The 21,273-nt window shown below is 34.3% G+C and overlaps 4 protein-coding genes across 4 annotated transcripts; 1 reads left to right on the forward strand and 3 right to left on the reverse strand.

Moving 5' to 3' along the window:
* Positions 1 to 212: 212 nt before the first annotated feature.
* LOC144839904 (tRNA-splicing endonuclease subunit Sen54-like) lies at positions 213 to 5,044 on the reverse strand. The gene is made up of 11 exons (XM_078695483.1): positions 4,945 to 5,044; positions 4,281 to 4,486; positions 4,064 to 4,127; positions 3,747 to 3,830; positions 3,478 to 3,573; positions 3,343 to 3,392; positions 2,433 to 3,100; positions 1,852 to 2,004; positions 1,579 to 1,636; positions 1,141 to 1,251; positions 213 to 813 (listed from the first exon to the last, which is right to left on the reverse strand). Exons 2-11 carry the CDS (start codon positions 4,433 to 4,435, stop codon positions 651 to 653), a joined length of 1,602 nt encoding a protein of 533 aa, XP_078551609.1. The 5' UTR covers positions 4,436 to 4,486; positions 4,945 to 5,044; the 3' UTR covers positions 213 to 650.
* Positions 5,045 to 6,713: 1,669 nt separating this feature from the next.
* LOC144839897 (uncharacterized) lies at positions 6,714 to 10,195 on the reverse strand. Its single transcript, XM_078695475.1, has 2 exons — positions 9,957 to 10,195; positions 6,714 to 7,630 (listed from the first exon to the last, which is right to left on the reverse strand). The coding sequence occupies exon 2, from the start codon at positions 7,578 to 7,580 to the stop codon at positions 6,753 to 6,755; it is 828 nt and encodes a 275-aa protein (XP_078551601.1). The 5' UTR covers positions 7,581 to 7,630; positions 9,957 to 10,195; the 3' UTR covers positions 6,714 to 6,752.
* A 1,321-nt stretch (positions 10,196 to 11,516) lies between these two features.
* On the forward strand, positions 11,517 to 12,744 carry LOC144839235 (histamine H2 receptor-like). The gene has a single exon (XM_078694547.1). It carries the CDS (start codon positions 11,517 to 11,519, stop codon positions 12,645 to 12,647), a length of 1,131 nt encoding a protein of 376 aa, XP_078550673.1. The 3' UTR covers positions 12,648 to 12,744.
* Positions 12,745 to 13,302: 558 nt separating this feature from the next.
* Positions 13,303 to 20,834, reverse strand: LOC144841519 (NADPH:adrenodoxin oxidoreductase, mitochondrial-like). The gene is made up of 12 exons (XM_078697879.1): positions 20,711 to 20,834; positions 20,306 to 20,395; positions 19,811 to 19,920; positions 19,601 to 19,696; positions 19,099 to 19,221; positions 18,707 to 18,820; positions 17,660 to 17,761; positions 16,955 to 17,147; positions 16,637 to 16,821; positions 15,987 to 16,158; positions 13,907 to 14,077; positions 13,303 to 13,794 (listed from the first exon to the last, which is right to left on the reverse strand). The coding sequence occupies exons 2-12, from the start codon at positions 20,373 to 20,375 to the stop codon at positions 13,667 to 13,669; spliced, it is 1,464 nt and encodes a 487-aa protein (XP_078554005.1). The 5' UTR covers positions 20,376 to 20,395; positions 20,711 to 20,834; the 3' UTR covers positions 13,303 to 13,666.
* Positions 20,835 to 21,273: the final 439 nt, after the last annotated feature.

Consider the following 21,273-nt stretch of genomic DNA (forward strand, 5'->3'; position numbering starts at 1 on the left):
TGAGGTAATTTAAAGCATTTATTCACAGTCAACAACACTCACGACCACGTCGTCCAAAAAAATATGAATTAGGTGACATTTTAATAATAAATATCATTACTTCTTATCACGGTATAAGAATTGTTATATAAATGCCTGCATCTAATATTACAATACTATTATAATCAAATTCATGTGTTTAAAACATAATTATGACATCAATACACTTGACATTATGTGTGCTCTTCTTTATCCATTTTAATCAACCAAATAAACATAGACATACAATTTGACATCAACCATTCTTATTGACTTGTAAACTGATATGAATGTAGAATTCCTCCTTTTTTTGAATTTTTAATAAAATCAATATTGCCTGATGGGTAGACTAAATTCAAGTGAAAATGTTGTAGTCTCAACGATAATACATAAAGTCAAAGATACTCTCCAAGTGGAATACCTGTATCCTGAGATGAGTCTTGTAGTATTAGTCAGTAGAGTTTATTTTTGTTAATTATACGTAATGTTACTTTCATGGACCAGAGTTTCCAAAATAAAAGATTGACTTGAAATTGAATATGATAATGTAGTGAGAGGATGGCACATACATACTGTAAGGGGAGAGAAGGCAAACATTGTTGTCTTTTGCTCTGGGCCTACTCATTATTTTGTTATTTTGATCCATCACTGAATATTTCTTGAGGTAAGTCTACTTCATGTAAAGTATAGAATGATATGTCACCATTGTCTACAACAGCCCACACAAGAGGAGTGGTTCCAGCCTGACGGGCCAACTGAATTTGGCTTAACATATTTGGTGGTTCATCTTCTAGCCTACAAAATTCAAAATCAACATAAGTAATGTAGTATTTACAATTTAGTAATTGTAGAAAAAAATTATCTGCATTAATATTTTGTCCATCCAATGCTATTAAATATGTACAGTATCAAGTACAGTATCAAATACAGTGGAACCTCTATGGGAACACCAATAAAAAGTGTCCCTTAATGAGGCTGGCCATAGTGTTACAACATACATAACACATCTGAATAAAACTATTTATTAGACAAGATAAAGATAAGATAGTTTGTCCATGTTTTTCTAAATTTTAACCACCATTTGACTAAATTGATTAAAACGCATGTACAAGCATGACTTACTTTGTTACAATGACAAAAATGATTGGTTTTCCTGGTGCAGACTTCTTGTAATTAGATTCTGGTAGATAGACACTAAAGTGGATGTTCTGATTTGTTGACTCCTCACAAAATCTATTGGAAAATTATGGCATTAATTTTATTTCAATCTTGTACATTAGTGGTCAGTGGTTACATACATCTGGTGCAGGACTTCTGAAGTCCTATTCAAAGTATTTATTGGTTACTCAGGGGCGGATCCAGAATTTTTAAATAGGGGGGCCTCTGAAATTAAGTATTTGAGCCACATGGCCCTACCGCACTAAGTATTTGAGCCACAGGCTTGCCATGGTGGGGCTTGTGGCGAATATCATTTTTTGGTAAATGACACTTCTAGATGGTCGGAAATGGTACTCTCGCACATTCGTACCTGCAATATTTTAATACAATGACCTTACTTACTCTGTGCAGTGTGGTATGTTAGCTTTCTTAATAATTTGTAACTTGTCCATGAGAAGATCTAATAAAGAAAAGATATAAATTATAACACAGTAGAAATACAGTATTTCTAACAAATAGAAATGAAATACAGTAAAACACCTATAAGATGACGCCAATAAGTTGCACTCCTTAATAGGAGGGCTTCTACTGTAACTACATTTGAAATTCTATATGCTTTATAAATCATTTATTGTATTTTAAAATTAAAACATACACACATTAATAGAAACTCACCAGTTGATAGAGCATCAGATGGTTTAACAAGAGGGTGCACTTGCCCCTCCCATATGTGTTTCATGGGTGACTCATGAAGGGTAGAAAGGTCATTGTTTTGCTTCTTTAACTGTTTATATTCGTACCAGTTCCTGGGTGAATCTTCATTTGTTCCTAAATAAAAACAAATTGTTAAAAAGTTACTGTATGTAATACCGTTTCTCAACAAGAAATTGAATGATGCAGAACAAAATTATATTCAAAACCATCATGGGCATCTCTAACCCCATCGATAATATTTAGGGATCCTGCCTTCGTCCTTTTTCTAAATTATCTCTTGTCATTATATTATTGTTTTGATTACTTTTTGTCTTTTTGATGTAAATAAATGTTTTTTTAATTAAATTGACAACTAAATGAAAATCAGCGTCACCTTCCCACAAACAATAACATTACAGTAGTACTATACAAATACTGTGCTACCACCAATATTCACACCCAGCACCAAACCATTACATCCAGGATGCACCACCACTAATATCAGTACCACTACCACAGCACCACCACCAATATCACCACCACTACATTTTAAAATATCTTACTCTTTTGTTCATCACTAGAGTCAGACTCAAGATCTTGCAACAATCTTGAAGTCTGTGTTTCTTGTTTACCAGTAACAGGCAACACTTGGCCTTCCCTCTGTAGTGTTACAATCTGTGGTAGACGAATCTTATCCAGATGCTCTACTGTCAACTCTCTAGGCTCCACATCCTGCTCCATAATGTTTGGAAGGCAAATCTCTTTAAAGTTCCATGATGTATAATTCAGCTTTACCTTTTTCTCCGGTAGTACATTTTGTTCCTTGGTGTCCACTGACTGATGAAACTTTCGTTTGGACATGTTGGCCAAAGGTTCACCAACTTTATCTAGAACGTGGCTTGAAGGTTTATCACTACTGCCAGAATGGCTGATAGTATCTATCTTGCATGGTTCACATTCAGCTTCTGTAGAAGAAGCTGAATAACCAGCTCTTTCACAAGAACCTGAATGACTGGCTCTTTCACAAGAACTCTGTATATCAGATTCTTCAGTTTGAGTGATATTTAAATGGCATATTTCTTTACAAGAGCTCTTTGGTTCACCAGGAACACCAGTACTTTGATGACATACTTTTTCACTAGGGATTTCTTTTGCAGATTTACTGGATTCATCCCTAATTTGAGTTGCTGCTGCATTTTCATTTTTGCCTAGTGTGTCTTGGTTATTTTGGCTGTACAACAAATAATATAATCAATAATAATAATTCAACATTTATTAGTTTCTATCAATGGTAGCAATACAATAAAAAGAGTGGTAATTTATAATGAGACAATACAAAAATACAATTAATAGAGGATCTTGCAATCAATCAACAAACATACAATTATAATATCATAAACATTTTCTGGTATATTAACCTGCCAAAGAATGGGTATATTGCTACAGTAGTAATCATTGTGAATTTGATCTTACCTCTTATATTCTTCAATGATGTATCCTAGTCTCATTAAATAGGAATATACCTGAAATTATAATCAAAAACTGTAACAAATTCCTGCTTATTTTAACAACAGATAAACATGCAAGATTTACTTTAATCTGGCTTACCTGATAAAACTCTATGGAGACAATTTTTGGTATAAGAATCTCATAAGCCTCTTGCACTGACATAGTGATCCCATGAAAGCGAATATCCAATGAGCACTGAAAATAATAACTAATGAATATTCATATCATAATTCAAAATAGTATCTGATACAGTGATTCCATGAAAGCGAATATCCAATGAGCACTGAAAATAATAACTAATGAATATTCATATATCATAATTCAAAATAGTATCATGTGATAAAAAAAATAGAATATGCAGTACTCACAGTTTCCAGTAAATACAAAGCTTCAAAGGGACGTAACCACTTTTTATCTGCTTTATGGTAACCCATTGTATGCCAGAATTTTCCCTATATAAAAAGTAATTCAATACATGTATAAAGCTCTGTCTACACTATAAAACTTGATGTGACAAAAAATGTGAAGTGCCCATATATGGACATGATGATGTCATATTACTACCATATTTGGGCATATCACACTTTTTTTGTAAAACTAGTTTGATAGGTTAGACAGAGCTTTAAAATTATTTTTTTTAAATTATAATCTATTCATAGTTTAAAAGTACAGTATTTCTTTCTACCTTTTCAACAATAACTTCAACACTGCCCTCATCTGGAACCCACTCGCCAATAGCAACATGTCCTCTAATCATAGAAATACAAGAAATTGAGATAAATGTTATGCTCTACTGATTTTCCTTGAATGTATATCAAAAGCATGATGGAAAAACAATTAAAAAATCACCCCACCCCAATTTTAGTAACCGAATTTAGAATATTTATATTAAATCAACTAACAGTTTAGCGACACGTTCTTCTTTGAGTAGGACTTCATTTCTGTGACACAAATTTGACAACTTTTTTTCTTGCCGTTCTGATCCATCAGGAACGTTCTCTTTAGACCCTCTTTTTGGCACACAAGAGTCGCGATTTTTGTACCGTAAAATCTCCATTTATTTTGTAGGAATCAAGTGTTTCATGGATTCTTTAATTTAAGGCTCTGGCTGTAAAATAAATAAATAATTTCCTCCTTAATGGACATACAGTACTGTATATTGTATTGTAGGCCTATGTTAAGTTGTATGTAAAGATCAATAATTAGGCCTAAATAATATTATTATTAATAATTATAATATGCATTAGCTCGTCCTCCTCTTTGGTCATCCTCCTCATCAAAACCTCTATCTAGTCAGCTAGACGTAGAACGTCCTGCGTAGGAGGCCTCTCTACACTCACCCGCCCTTACTCTGCTATAAAATGCCTAAAAAACGCATATAGCCTATACCTATATACTAATGGATACCCATACTAATAATAGCGTAGGGCTAGCTAGTTAGCTAGGCTAGCTAGGTAGGGCTAGCCTTTTTTATATATTAATTTAAAAGCTAGACTACTAGTAATGTCATTTCTGATTTTTTTTTTAGTATAGACAATCAATCAACGAATAAATATGAAAGCATACATTGCTTATTTAATATCAGCTCATTTTTTAAACGCGTTTCATTTATATTTTAGTTAAACCTAGGCCTAGCTAGCTTACACCCAGCCACCAGAGGAACACGTGAATGTTGTGAATGAAATCGTTCATGCGTATCATAAGATCTGCGGCACTGTATTACGTCATTCATCTGGTACTAGAGTACGCCCTCTTTTTAAGAGGCATTGCACAACTTTTAGCAATGCCAAACGTATCAGAAACGTTCACTGGAAGCCTATATAAAGCGTTTTGTTTGCAAATGCAGTACTATTATAATTTTCTCAATTGCAGTAGCAGTGCATTACAATCATGTACAGACCGAGTCATGATGTCAATTACGAATCTAACACTAGAACGTTTGATGACAAGGCGCTAACAGACGCCATAGAAGCAATGGAAGTTTGTTACTTAGACGAGACAGATGAGGCAAGAAAAGAACCATCTGACAATGACGATTCGAAATCAGTAGATTCTGGTATTTTGACGGAAGATAATACCATTGACCAATCAGATATTATTGATGGAAGTGAAGGCAATTACAACGAAAGCACGGAAGCCGCACCTGAACCAGACAATGTAATAAGGAAGATGAAAATGCTGACGGTGACCATAGCCAGAAGAGTGACGGTATTGGTAAGGATGGGGGGAAAGGCGACAATCACTCATTTGGAGCTTTCTGGTCAAATTCAGGAGATAACGGTAATAATTTCTGCATGTTTATGTACACGAGCCAAAACAATTTTAGTAATTTACCAATATGGATGACTGGGATGCACCAAGACAGCAGAAATTCTGATACACCACCAAGAGACGGTGAAGACCGCTCTTGTGACGACGGTAATAATCAATCTCAACCGCAACCACACCACATGAACCCGGATTTTGGTAATATGGGTGGCCCCGGGTTTAACCCAATGCAATTTATGTACCACATGTATAATTGTACAAGGCAGAGTGGTAATAACTGAAAACCCCGATGTTGCGGTGAGTTAGACTTTATAGGGCCCATAGGGTAAGATCGACAAAGGAGAGTAGACATTTTACGATTGGGTAATTTTATATAGGTAACTTCGTTGAGTGAGTCATTCATATTATCAAGCATTGTAAATAATCATCTATTGTAATTAGTGTTTGTATTGTTCATCAGACCTTATCGTGATACGAATCGATAAAATGGAGGAAATAAAATATGGAACTTTAATATTTAATATCGTATCAATGTTTTATTTGTTGAATACATTGTAAAAGACATAAAATAATTCATTTACAACAAACCACAAGAAGTGTACACTATACGCATATTTTTCGTTATGTTTTTGTCACATTTTCATTCATGCACTTTTGTTTTAAAGTCATTATAACAACGTATATATTGTAACATACATATATTTATAAAGTATACATAATACAAAATATAAGGTTTCTATTTTTCGACGATACGATCCGGACTCTCTTGACTTTTGTGGATAGAAGACCATCACTTTACCCGGGTAAAAAACTAGGTCCAGTAACGACCAGTTTCCAATTTTCGCCCTCTCTAATTTATGCAGATCAGGCAAAAAATGTATTTATTGAACAAAATGTTCTGAATTCATATATGATTATGGACACACTTTCTCCACATGACGTCACAAATTGAGACATAGTCCAACACTGAATGCTTTCTAACTGACGATGACGTGCTGCTGATGATGTTATGAGATAAGTAACGTGGACATAATGATGCACCTTCATTGCGTCTTTTTTTTGGTGTAAATCCTCCATTTCTTGGCAGAAACTGAAGGACGCAGCTCTCACGGCGGGTCTGATTTATATGGACGCGTTAGACAGTTCTGTAGATTTTTAAAACGTCCATCGTATACAGACCTATATGTCAGATACCTAGGCCTAATAGTTGGAGTTGAAATGCTACATCTACACTGGTGGTCGAACGCCTGGTTTGACTCCTTCACCGACGAAAATGATTTTTCCCGGCGCATAAAATTTGCCGGTACACTCTGCCGACCTGGAGCATCATTTCCGTGTGATCCGATTGCCGGGAAAAATCCCCGTTTTTTATCCGGACTACGCACATATCTGGCTATCGGTTTGCCATGTCCTTTTCCGCAAGAAACGTCACCAAAAACTGGCTCGGTTTTGTAGATACGCTCAATAAAAATTGGTTTCATTTCTAGAAGTTCGTTACTGTCTTCGTCACGTTCAGGTTTAGCATTCCGCGGGTATGTTTTCTCAACCAGTTCTTTGTATTGTTTTAAGCGGTCTTTTATATTTCCAGAATGCTGTTTCTTTGTGCTGGAGAGCTCTATCTCAGTCGTGTCGATTCCTGTCAGTAACTTTTTCATAACACCGGTTTTCTGCTTTTGTCGATCGAGGAAAGCTTTTCGCTGCCAGGCAACCTGGACTATGAATTTATACCTTTCTTTAGATAGATCAAATAACCGACTCTCAAGCATACGTTGTTCTGTGACGTTGTCTTTGATTTGAGAACCGATGACCAATGTCTGATCGTCGTCGTCATTGCGTCCTGATGAAGGTTTTGCCCAATCACGGATGTCTTTCCAGATGTCGTCACGGCTTGTTATTCTACCCGGTGCACTTGTTGGTTTGACTCTTGACGTCATTGCGTCTCACTCTCTCAATTAACGTTTAATTAACTTCAACATCTGAAATTCTATAAATAAAAGAATATAATTAGTAATACATAGGCCTATATACCTGTATATGATTTATTAGGTGTATAGGCCTACATGGAAAATACGAAATACTAGTGTGAATATGACAATTTTACGATGCTATGACGTCACAATAATTGGCTCATGACGTATATAAAATGAACGGCACCATATACAGGTGAGTACAATAGTCCGGGTAAATCGTTGTCAGAAAATGACATGAATGTCAATAGAATGTAAAACACATGATTTTTGAAGGAGAGCTATGTAAACATCGTAAATGTCAGATGAGTGCTTCAGCTAAGCACGGAAGAGATTTTAAGTAGTTCTGGGCCTAAAGGTCTAGATACACGCCAAAGATTATAAATAAACTCATTGAACTTGAACATAAGAGGTGGACCCCCAGGATAGGATACACAATAAAAAGCACTCGATCAAAGCAGTGCGTTTTCCTTTGTGTCAGATTAGTGGAGGTAGGCCTAAATAAAATAAGAAATTCATAAACAGGAGGAGTAGACCTTACTTTTGTTAGGGGCGCAAGCAGGCCAACGGACACACTTCCCCGTATTAATTTCACGTCCCCTCTCTCATATCAATAATGTGAACGAGGGTCTGTCTGTTTGGTAATTAAGTATTCACATGTATAGATATAAAGCTCTGTCAAAGTTTATGTGACAACAAATGTGATGTGCCCATATATTATGGACATGATGATGTCATTGAGTACCATATTTAAGCATATCACTAACATATTTGGCCAAATCACACTTTTTTTGTCAAACTAGTTTGATAGTGTAGACAGAGCTTAACGCTGCTCAAATGTAAACGGTAACACGACGTAAAACGAAACCGTGTTTTCAAAGATGCATGATCGCCTTTTAGGTTTTGTCAATTACGTTAGCATTTTTTCGTCATTAGACCGTTAAATTCTTATTCGGGGGAATGCGTGTGCACTTTATGACAAAGCAAACAACATAATTGGTATTTCAACTACTTATAGTATTAATATGGATTGAATTACAAAGTGTATTTAATCAAATAATTCGTTGCGGTAGTAACGCATTTCTTAGATGAACCTTATACCGGCGGCGAGTTGAATTTACAGTATAGAGTTTATATTATAACAGGCCAATTCTTCTAAATAATTAAATAGAATTGATCAATACTGTATTTTTATATATTTGGTCAAACCTAAGTTATATCACGAAATAGACACATTTATTTTAACCATACTTAATGAGGGTGATCCATCCAGCAATTGCTGATCATTTGGGACCCTCAGAACAGATACAATACACAAAATACAACAATACAGTAAAGTTAAAGAAAAACAAAGCCTATAAATTAAATAAATTACATATGAGAATCAAAAATCTGAATAAGAAAATTTGGAATATAGTAAATAATTGATATGTTAAATTAGATCTAATATTTTACAATTTAAAGTCTGGAAAAGGATTACATAGTTTGGAGAAAAGTTATAAGTCTAGTTTTGAATGAGGGAAATGATAATGAAATATCGTGATATCCTTTAACTTCTCGTGCGATTTGTCCTATTAATATGGATGACATGTCTCACCTAAGTAGCCTAATGGATTATTACAATGCCAGTTAAGTATGGGTACTTTAGTACTGATGACTGATATTTAATACCGTGCCATCGATTTTTTTTATTTTTAGTGAAAACGGTTTTTATCCAATCGTATTTGAACATTTATGGTCTAGCTAGAGTAGGCCTGATGATTTATATCGGTTTGATTTTCCTTTATGTGTACATAAATATCAAGTAGGCCTATATCACGGTACACTCTTATCTTTCTGTTAATAGTTTTATTACATATACTTTTTTTACAAGAAACAGCGAATTGAGGCCTCAAAATTTATTTCAATTGAATTGAAAAAAAAAAAAATTTTTTTTGGTCAGTGTTTTGTGTCGTACTAGTAAGTAGGCCCCACAATGGACGTTTAGAATGGAGAAATTAAGTTAGTATTTCTCCATGGTTAGATGACGGATGAAGTGACAAGATCATGTGATGGTATGATTATGACGATGAATAATAATTATGTTGGATTCGTTGATAATTGACATTTTGATTAAATGATTATGACAACCGGCCAAATGCAAGAATAATGTAAGATGAATTAATTTGCAAAAGAGCCTAATAAAATGATAGGGTCTATACACTTATATCGGTTCTGTAGCAGAATCATCAGCTAATGGGTAGGCCTGTTCTGACGAAAAAAACCCAAAAAGCAAAACGGAAAAAAAAAACCCATGAAAGAAAGTCATAAAGTCGTTATAAAAGTCAACATAAATCAACTTACAGAGTCAGAGCCGAGTTCGGAAATAGACCTTCCGTAATACGGATCCATTTTGAAAGTGGCCCAATTTGAAACGCTTTTTCGAAGCTGATCGTCTGCACCCACAACAACCTATAATTGAAATAGTATCGATACAAAAGTAAACAAAACAATTGGACCAGTTACCAACACGAATTTACCCCTTCGATTTGGTTCGCCTTGTAGACTTGACACCAATGTTGCTAATATCGATCGCTATTGTGGACTCGACAAAACTATCGTGGCTTAAAATACACACATGCGCAGTGAATAGTTGCTAGGAGCAACGGTAATTACATCCCACTTGGTTTGTCATTTTATTAGCTTCTCTACAATTTACGAGACCTGGGAGATGTATCATAAGAATTCGGGAGACCTTTTTTAATGTAAAGATAAAAATGTTGTAAACTGCAGGCCTACGTGTAGATAAAATACGCCTACTACTGTACTATATTGTGTCATATTAGAGTTTTCTATTGTTACAGTTTTTACAATTAGTGTACATTTAATTGGTTCACATTATCTTCTTGTCCCGCTTCTTGTTTTGTTTTCTTATAAATATCCACTTGTGACGACGTAGCCTACCGTATTTTAAAACATTGCTTCCTTCATTATGAGTGTATATTTAAATTTGAACATGAACAAAATTATTCGACGGGTCTGTTCGTCAAACCAACCGCAACATTATATTCATAACCTACCGTAGAAATTACTTACTTTTATTTGCAATCAATTAATTTAGTTACCTTTCCATAAATAAGAACCGGTAATTTCATCGTAGCCTATGACATCGCATAAACTGTCACCTTTCCACTATATACTACCATTATTTGCTAAAACGGTAATAGGTGCTGTATTAAAAATGTCAAATATCTATTGTTTGGCGTGAAACTTTATCTGTTTGCAAGTACTTAACAAACAATAGGCTATATTTTTTTTAAACCTAATGTCTAACCTTTTGTATCGACTAGTATTTGCTATTTGATTAGATCAGGCTAGCGGCACTTCCTGTAATGTCAATCAGTGTCACACGGGGACCAATTCGTCCCCAGAGTGTATTTCAGCTAGCCCCGGGGGTTGGATTTTGCTTGTTTTTAGGGTTAAATGGACCAGGCCGGGCGGCTGTAACTCTATTACTTTGACACCGTAACAAGGAACGTCACATGACGTAATTAAAATTGAAGTTGAATAAATTGACATTTATTGAAAGAGAATGTATGTATTTATTCTCATATATCGATCGTATACCATAAAAATTCATGCTTTAATATTGTTAATACATAATAATACTGTATTGTTTTCTATTGTAGTTTACATAAATACATTAGTTATACAACCCCCTCTACAGCTTGAAAAAGTGACGTAATTAAGACGTTATAAGTCCGTGCAATCAAAGTCTAAAACACTTATCTAAATTAATCGTAAACTTAAGCATTCGGTATTAATTGGTGACGTATTTTGCTTGCGGTACTACTATACCGCGATATATGTAAAGCTACGAGGCATATACAAATTCAGAAATAAATTCAATTGTTATTCCACATAATGTGCCTTGAAGAAATAATAGTAAAATCAGTCAAAGCTACGGATGATGACGACATATTTACGCAAAGTTATACTGATGACGAATCGAACCAAGAACTTTTGTTATGGAAGCAGTGTTTGATCGCTGTATTTGTATCTTGTACAATCCTCCTGACCGTCTTCAGCAACATTGTGAACCTGCTTATCATCAAGAATAACTCGCAAATCAAAAGCACAACTAAAGTATTTTTGACGTCAATAACGGTGGCAGATCTCTGCATTGGTATTGTATGCGAACCTTTTGGACTAGCTTCTGTGATTGCCAACGACTGGCCTGCTGGTTACCCTCTCTGCACTGTGGTCGCCTGTTTAGTTAATACGCTTTGTGCTGTGTCAATAACCTTTCTACTTTTAATAAGTTTAGACCGATACATTGCCATTACAAGACCACTTCGATACCACATGATATTGACGACAAGGCGCGCCAAACAGGTAACTGTCGTCTGTTGGGTGTTTTGTATATTATATATGATTGGATGTTCTTACATCTGGGGTCCGTACGTTAGCTATAGCGAAGCCGCATTTGGATGTGTTATAAACTGGCATGCACATGGAAATACAACTGTGATTTTAATACAAAGTATAGGGATTGTTTTACTGCCGTCCTTTCTAATATTCGGCATGTATACCCGTCTTTTCTGGATTGCCTACCGACATTCTAAAGCTATATCAACTTTCAACGCTTCGGGTAGGAGTATGTCCGATCACGACCACACAACATTCTTTCAGAATCTCATTTCTATCAAAGATTCCAAAGCACTACGAACGTTCGCGTATGTTTGGATAGCGTTCAATGTCGCCTGGACTCCTTACGTGAGCTGTATTCTGTACATGTTGATTCAAGGACAGCGTGTGATACCAGCTGTCGAGTTTACAGTCACCTGGTTGGCACTATCAAACAGTTGGTGGAATGTATTAATTTATTCCTCAAACGCTAGTTTTCGTCAAACGGCGACAGACATAATTTGCCGAAAGATCAGACGACAGTCTTCTCGCCATATGCCGAGAAGCAATTGTGTTTCTGCTGGACAGACTACACCAGTCTGTTCTACGACACACAGTTCAGCCTTCCTACCTGACATACCGATATAAGGCAATTTACCGTGTGCTTTCTGTCGCGGATGACGCATTATGCCTCGCAGTTGTACATTTATTTGCACAAGAAAAACATATTTTAGGTAGCACTAAGTTCAGCAGCCTATTCAGAAAGGTATAGTCTATGTGGACACAAACTCTCTCTACGACGGAGGTATTCGGATAAATGTGTTAATGGATAAATAGGCCTACCAAAGATATGTATTTGGCAAACATTGAATGCGATATAAAGATTTCCAATAGAAAACCGTATCTGGAAATTTCGGCTATAAATAAACCTTACCAGAATAAATACAGTACCCAAGATATATATCTTTCAAACATTGACTCTCAAAGATAGAAATTTGAAAAGATCTTCCATGGCATTCGGATTTCTGATATCTTTCCAGTCTTGAAAGATTCGGAATTCCGAGTATTCTGTCGGAATACTTCACCTCGGAATTCCGAATCTTTCTAAACTTGACAGATGAAATAAAAAAATCTCTTGTTCTCAGTGTAGTATGTACTGTATGCAGGCTTACAATCAATGCAGCCAAAATCGGTGAACAAGACAATTTCTGGGAGTATTGTATGATCAGACTAAAAAATAGCTTTCATGGTTACTACCAAAAACACAAAACACAAAAGGGAAGTCACACTTGAGCACAAACGATTACAAATTTAAAAGTATTTATATTATCATCATAATCATAGTTGTATACCTCAGCAAAATTAATTTATATTTAAGCTATAATTTGTTATATTTCTTAACAAATAGGATTATTCAATACTTTGGTTAACAGCAGACATCATCAAAATCCAAGTTAAGATAAGAATACAATGCAATAATAATAATATATTATTAAAACTAGTTTGACAAAAAAGTATGGTAGTGATGACATCATCATGTATCATATATGGGCAAATCACTTTTTTTTGTCACATAAAGTTGATAGTGTATACAGAGCTTTAGGTTTATGAGTAGAAGAGATTTGTATTGTTGAACCATTTAAAAATTTATTTTAAATGTCATAAATTTATTTAACAACTCGAAGCATCTCTTGTATACTTGCTATTTTTTCTCTGGGTTTTCCTACAGCATTCCCTCGCTCCGTTTCTATATTATCTATTTTCTTCCAGTCATCAAAACTAATGCATTGTACTCCTATATAAAATAATGTATTAAACATTTTTTTAAAACATTGTTTAAAATGTTCTATCAGTTACATAATATTATATATCTGTATTTGAAAATGGAGAATATAATATTCAATTACCTCTTTCTTGTAAAAAGTGTCTTGTACTTTGTCGTTCTGACCTATGGCGTGGTTTAATGACCTCATTTTTGATATCTTCTAATATAACTTTGCTTGTTTCCATGGCATCATTTAGGGATGATAATATTACACCTTGTGGTCCTCTCTTCACCCACCCACTACAATACAAGCCTACGGGTTAAATAAAAAAAAAAAACAATTATACTCTAAAGCTCTGTCTTCAGTATCAAACTTTATGTGACAAAACAAAATGTGATGTGCCCATTATATGGACATGATGTCATATTATTACCATATTTGAGCATATCACTACCATATTTGGGCACATCACACTTTTTTTTTGTCAAACTAGTTTGATAGTGTAGACAGAGCTTAAGCTGTGAATAATAAATGTACTGTGTACTATACAAACATCACTATCACTGAACTCATCCTTCGGATGGGTACTCTAGATACATTGCACATGTGCATGATAAAGAACTTGGTACATTATTAAAAAAAAAGTAGGGGATCATCTCCTAGGTGCTGATCATATCCTCTATTGAAAAATGAAAAAATTCATTGTAACCGATAGTCTAGGTTTGACCCTGGTTCGAATTAATATTACCAAAAGATAAATACTTTGGCACATAAGGCGTTTCATACGTACTTGACAAAAATTCACACCAGACAAAAATTGAAATGTGGACGAGTGGACTAACTAAAACAATATTACAGCACGAACCTATAATTCTAATTTATAGGTCCATGATTACAGAGACAGAGTATAAGGAAGAAATAAATAACATTTAAATAAATAAATAAATAAAAATGTAATCTTTAGTCACTGTAAATATCTTAAATTAGGTTTTCAACTCTAGTACATATTTTACTGTGCAGGCTTATTGAATAGTCTGAGTACAATGTACTGTAGGTATGGTAGACTTATGGCACGACATACTTTCACTGTAAATGGTTAGTTATGTAAAAACACTCAACTGAAACTGTCAATTACATGCTGTAAGTACCAATTTAGCTTAATTGCTGCTAATAATGCCAATGTTTTGCTTTGTAAGTGATTGTCCCAAACGTTTAAGTACACAGCTTTAATGTATGTGATTAGCACATGTACGGTTCACACACAGTAGAGTTCCCACGCAATTCGCCATGTTTACATTACAATGATAAATTAAAAGATAGCTTGGAAGAAAATGCTAAATTAATTGGTTTGATTATTCATTATTGTCGTAAGATAATCTTCAAACACAGAACATAGGGGTAAAAAAAAGGTGGGGGGGGGGGGGGGGGGTGGGAGGATGCAGGAGACGTACAAAGGATTCTGAACAGGTTACAAAAACAAATCTTTGTTTTGGACCACCAAGCTTCCCCTGATGGCTAGGGTTAGATTCTAGCTCAAGGAAGCAGCGGGTACTGCACCAACAGGAGGTATCTTAGCTTATGATTTTAATAAAATGATGCCAAGGTTGATAGGCAAATATAATGCTAACATTTTACTCGACTTTCTTTCAAAAGAACTGATCAGTTTTGTTCTAAAATAATGTACATTAAAAACACTTTTTATTGAACATTAGGAGGCTCTTCACAGCAATAAAATCTTGGAAACAGATAAAGGTCTATGTTTTAAATGAAGGCTATGATTTAAATCAAGACCATTGTATAGTATTCAGCAATAATGTAGATATATGAATTGTATACTAAGGCACTTTCTTATAGTGCATATTTGTATTTTCAGAAATAATTTAAATGTCTTAAAGAGCACCTTTAATCTTGATTTAACATCAACAATTCCATAAGACCAGATAAGACCGAATAAAGTGATTAAATAGAAATTGTAGCTTTGTTTTATTATCTCTATCTTTTATATTGTTTCGTTAATGTAATTTTTTTCCGACTTATCTGCTCTCCCCCCACATGACTGAACTACTTTTTTTATATTATATTTATATCCAAGTTTATCTATTAAATCATTATGTTATTGTATATTATATGTTGTTATATTATGGAAATAAATAGAAATTGTAATGATAATTGTGTAGATTACTTAATTAAAAGTCCTCCACAGTTTAATGGGAATTATTACCTTTTATGTTTGTGACTCGTCCCTTATCATTAATTACAATGCCTTTCTTTGTATCAAATGGAACTGTCGTATCGATGCATGTGCTTTTGTATCCAATACTTCTCAGAACTAGACCACATGGTATATCTTCAAAGTTGCCAGTTGCGACGGCATATTCCTGCCCAATTTCACCCTTCAAATAAAAAATGTATATAGCAGTCACACACTTTTAACTTTTCAATTGCTTGTACAAACAAAACTAACAAATAAAACTAAACTGTATCACTAAATATTTTTCTATGAAAATTATGAATATGATACAAGGTACCCACAGAAAATATGAATATATTAATATATATTAAATGAAATAGACATCCTGTACTCTACTAGAATCCAGGATGGTGCTTCTTAATTCATCAAAGTGAATTCAGACCGAGAAATACAGTACAAGTAACCCTTAATCAAAGCAAGCAAAATTGTCTGCCTTAAGCTTGGTTCACACTAGGACACAAGGTTGTAAGCCGCAACACAATGGATTATTTTGAACTGTCGCTTGTGAGTGATCAATTTGATTACATTGCAGCTTACATCCTTGCTTTGCGTCCAAGTTTGAACCAAGATTTATCTAGGTAAACTAAAAATCAAAATGATTTACTATAGTACAGAATTACTTGTAGTTTGTTCATTTCCAGCCTAATTCCTGCAACCTTTGTACCATCTTGTGTGGGTAGCACTTCTGTTGGACTTCGAAAAAACTCCATCCTCCAGTTTTTACTAGAACCTGTCTTATCTTCCTTGGGTGTAAATGCTGTGTCCACCATTAATTGAGTAAGCCGTTTTTTTGCTCGGGGGAGGTCTGAAAAAAACATTATATGTGTTATGAGCCCTCTATCGAGTGCTAGCTACCTCTTTAAGAATTTTTCCAACAACCTGCGTTTACTATGAGGATTATGTAATTGTTATAAAAAGTGTAAGATAAATATATATACCTGCAACGATGTCTTTTATATGCTCAAAATCTTTTTGATGTAGTATCCCATTACATTCAGGCAGCTTCACCATCTCGCGTAATTCTTTAATTGTACAAGCTATTTGTAGAGGTCCTCGTCGACCAATCAAATACACATGTTTTATTTTACTCTCTGCAATTCGTTCTAATGAATATTGCGTAATGTCAGTTTTCTGTGGAATATAATAGACTATGATGATACTGCCTGTATATGGCATTAATTCTATAGTGGACACTTCCAGAAAAATGGACAAGTCCAGACATTGTACTGCACTGGTGTATGAAAAGAGTAAAGTAAGAAAAAAAGTAAAGCGTGGTTCCCACTAGAATGCAACGCAACTATGTACCGACGCAAAGTGCTATATTGCGTAATCACAAGTGGGAATCGACAACACAACAGTCAGTACAGGAAATCAAATCAGTTTGATTTCATGCAATGATGCAAGGCAATGACACTGGAAAACACACCAAATATGCAGGGTGAACCAGGCCGAGTCTACGGCAACTAACATTGCACTCAATAAGCAGGTTTTATTTCACAAAGGCGGGGACAAACACAATTATTGGAAGGGCATTTTCTTATGTTGCGAACCACGCCTAAAATTAAGCTCAGAAAATTGCAGTAGAAAATTGTGTAGCACAGAAAATTGGTGAGAATAATGATTTGTTGATGAGTGAAACCTACCTTTAGTATATCTATGGGGGTTAATAGCATCCTGGCAACATCTAATGCTACGTTTCCTTGACCAATTATTACAGCTGTATCACAATCAAGACTTGGATTGACCTAAAAGATAAAGTATCACTGTAGCATACTATTCGATTGTGAATCGACTTAATATTACAAATATTTTGGCACACATGGCATGTCAAACCTATACTGAAAAAAATCACTGCTAGTGGTGCTTGTAAAGGAAATACCAACAAACGTAAAAATAAGCAATCAATACTATTGTTATATACTATTTTCATTAAAGATGTATTGTCCCTTTGACTAATTCCAAAAAAATAAAAAATAACAGATTTCGAAAAAAGGTGGGTCATTTTGAAGTATCATAATAGTTATTAACTATCACCAAAAATTGGTCGGAAAAAAAATCATTTAACTGAAATACAGACGTTTTTTTGTTAAAAAAATAACTTTGACTTCCAGTCAAAGTTTTCGATCAAAACATATCCCATAATGAAACGCACTTGTTTAGCTACTCTCTGTATGCATAATCATAAAACTTCCTCACGATCTGTGTGAAAATACCTTCTCAACCGTGACGAGTTGTAAACAATCCTAATTAGCATATGCATAATGCGTACTCATGGTTTGAAATCTTTGTTTACTTTCGCTCACGGCGATTTTCCAGACGAAATGTAATCCAACTAATTTACCTGTTAATTACGTAAACTTGTTGCTTTTGGCTCAAATTTTCGACTTAAAGTGAATAACTTTAATATTACTTTGATATGGCCAATTTAAATTTAGAATATTTTGACCTTCATTTTTTTGTGTTTCAAGTGACAATACATCTTTAAAGTTTGGTACTTATTCAAGTGGGGCACCTATTTGATTAGTATTGTCTAAAGTTCTGTCTGCACTATCAAACTAGTTAGCTCAAATATGGTAGTGATATGATGGCATCATCATGTCTATATATGGGCACATCACATTTTGTTGTCACATAAAATTTGATAGTGGAGACAGAGCTTTAGAGGGTGAACAATGCAATATCAGCAATACCTGTCTGTCTTCTGGTAAACCATTGTACCAGCCTACAAAAGCGCGAGCAGACAACACACCATCAAGATGCTCTCCTGGTATTCCTAACTCCTTATCATCTTCAGCTCCGTAGCTCTATTAAAATAGAAAAATTTTGTTAGATATAAAATTAATTCCTTTATTCATCTCACTTTCATTAAAAAATCCTGGGTTCTCACAAATTTAGAATTAGATAATAACACAACTGGTGCTCTAAAACTCTGTCTACACTATTAAAAAAAGTGTGATGTGCCCAAATATGGTAGTAATATTCAGCAAATATGGTAGTGATATGACATCATCATGTCATCACATTTTTTTGTCATATAAAATGTGATAGTGTAGACAGAGCTTAATGAGTCTCTGATACATACCAGGACAACAACATCATACATTTGTCGCAGCTCCTCCACAGTTACATCTTTCCCAACATTTACATTGCCATGAAAGTGTAAACGACCTCCTTCTGCTAAAGTGCTAAACTGGTTAATCACATTCTGAAATTATGGATCAAATATAAAATTTGTTAACAAAGTTGGAGATACACAGTACTGGTAACAAATTTGTATAGATTAAAAAAATGTGTGAATTTGCATGGGATAATGAAATACACAGTAATACGGTAAATTAAAGAAAGAGTAAAAGTAGTAGATTGAAATTGCTATAGAAGCTGTTTACCAACAAAATATTGAAAATTGTTGTTGTGTATGAGGCTTTTAAATGTAAACTTTGCAAGGTGGATGTTTCTAATAATTGTACCCATTTTATGATGTACAGTATATAATACTGTCAGTTTTTTTAAAACCAATTTTATGTTTATAATTGATATATGTGCATTTGTGTTTCTCTAATAAATCACATTTCCTTCAGTTATACCTTAACTTCAGGATGATCTGGAGCCACTCCGTACCTCACAAGACCAAATGGAACTGGAAGGCGCTCAAGCATGTCTATTGTCAAATCCTTGTGGCCCTGAAATACAAATATAATAATTTATAATTGATACAGCGCATTATAATAAAGTGAAAACATAGAAGAAATTAAACTAAATAATTCAAAGGCTTTAACAATGAATTATAGAATTACTTTAATTAGGCTCTGGGCTGTGTAGAATCCTGCTGGACCACTGCCAACGACGCATATCTTTGGCTTACTGTTACTACTACACAAAGCTCTCTGAAAAGTTCCCAAGATATCTGAAAGTATAAATATTACAATTACAAACATAATTAATGCTAAATCATTGGGACTTTGTAGTCAGGTGTGAGGTAATTACATATCACATCAGTATGGACCAATTGCTTATGTTCCATCTGAAGGGCAACTAAATGTGAGTAAAGCTCTGTCTACACTATCAAACTTTATGTGAAAAAAAAATGTGATGTGCCCATACATGGAAATGATGATGTCATATCACTACCATATTTGGGCATATCACTACCATATTTGGACACATCACAATTTTTTTTCAACTAAGTTTGATGTGTAGACAAAGAGCTTTATTTAGAGCAAGATGGCAATTTCATATGTAATTTTATCTCACTCTTACATAGCAATATTTTTAATTTTATGAAAACTCACATCGATTAGATGTTGAATTCTGCAAACACGCTGATTTTTTTAACATTCGCAAAACCAACAATTTTGACATTATTTGAAACTGTTCGATAACTGCAAAATAAAAGAATCACATAAAAAATCCCTAATTTATAGGAGGCGTAGTACTAGTAGTAGGCCTACCTATAAAATATGTAAAATAAATACAACTACTACTACAACTAAAAACCCTAATCAATCATCTATATTAATACCTGCTAGGCCTAGTATTTAGGCTAGAGGGCAGCAGGCACTAAGTTAGGCCAGAAAAAGCAGTACGGCCGCCGACAGAGAGAGGAGAGACAGATTAAAAATGGCCTAGCTTTTTTTATATGGCTCTCCCTTACAATAATGAGGGTAAAAACATTTCAACGCAATGGGTGTACTTACGAAATTAATAAGAGGTATATTTATTGTATCTAGACTAGGCCTAATCTAACTTTTGAGGAATTGCGACCCTCATTTCAGAAAAAATATAAAAACGACGGAAGCGGTGTGGTGGTGGAAAAACTGGAAATACATTGGATGGATCCGTTTCAAAGTTTGGCAGTTTCAAATAAGAAATCTGATTGGTCAAAAAGATTTTACTTACCTCCAATAGATCTTTTTTTCGTGATTATTCAACCGCATCGCTCATAACAAACAACAAACCAGCAATGTGATTCAGGTAACAAAAAAGTTTTAGGCATACCACTTTTAGCTTTTTTCATTTTAAAAATAAAATAGTCTTTTATTTAAAAAAAAGCATTTGATCTTTACTGGTTTTTAAAAACAAAATACAAATCATGGAATAGAATAAAATTAATCTACATTATGTTAATGCTATGTTGTTTTCCCCATCTAGTTTTGTGTATATTTTTACCTTGTCCTGCCATCGCTGTTCAGATAGAAGCATGCTTCTTCAACACTTTTCTTTTGCTTTCTATTAAAGTCTAATCAACAGTGTGAATACA

Source organism: Antedon bifida, chromosome 4 (genome assembly GCF_963402885.1).
Source record: "Antedon bifida chromosome 4, ecAntBifi1.1, whole genome shotgun sequence".
NCBI classification, from domain to species: Eukaryota; Metazoa; Echinodermata; class Crinoidea; order Comatulida; family Antedonidae; genus Antedon; species Antedon bifida.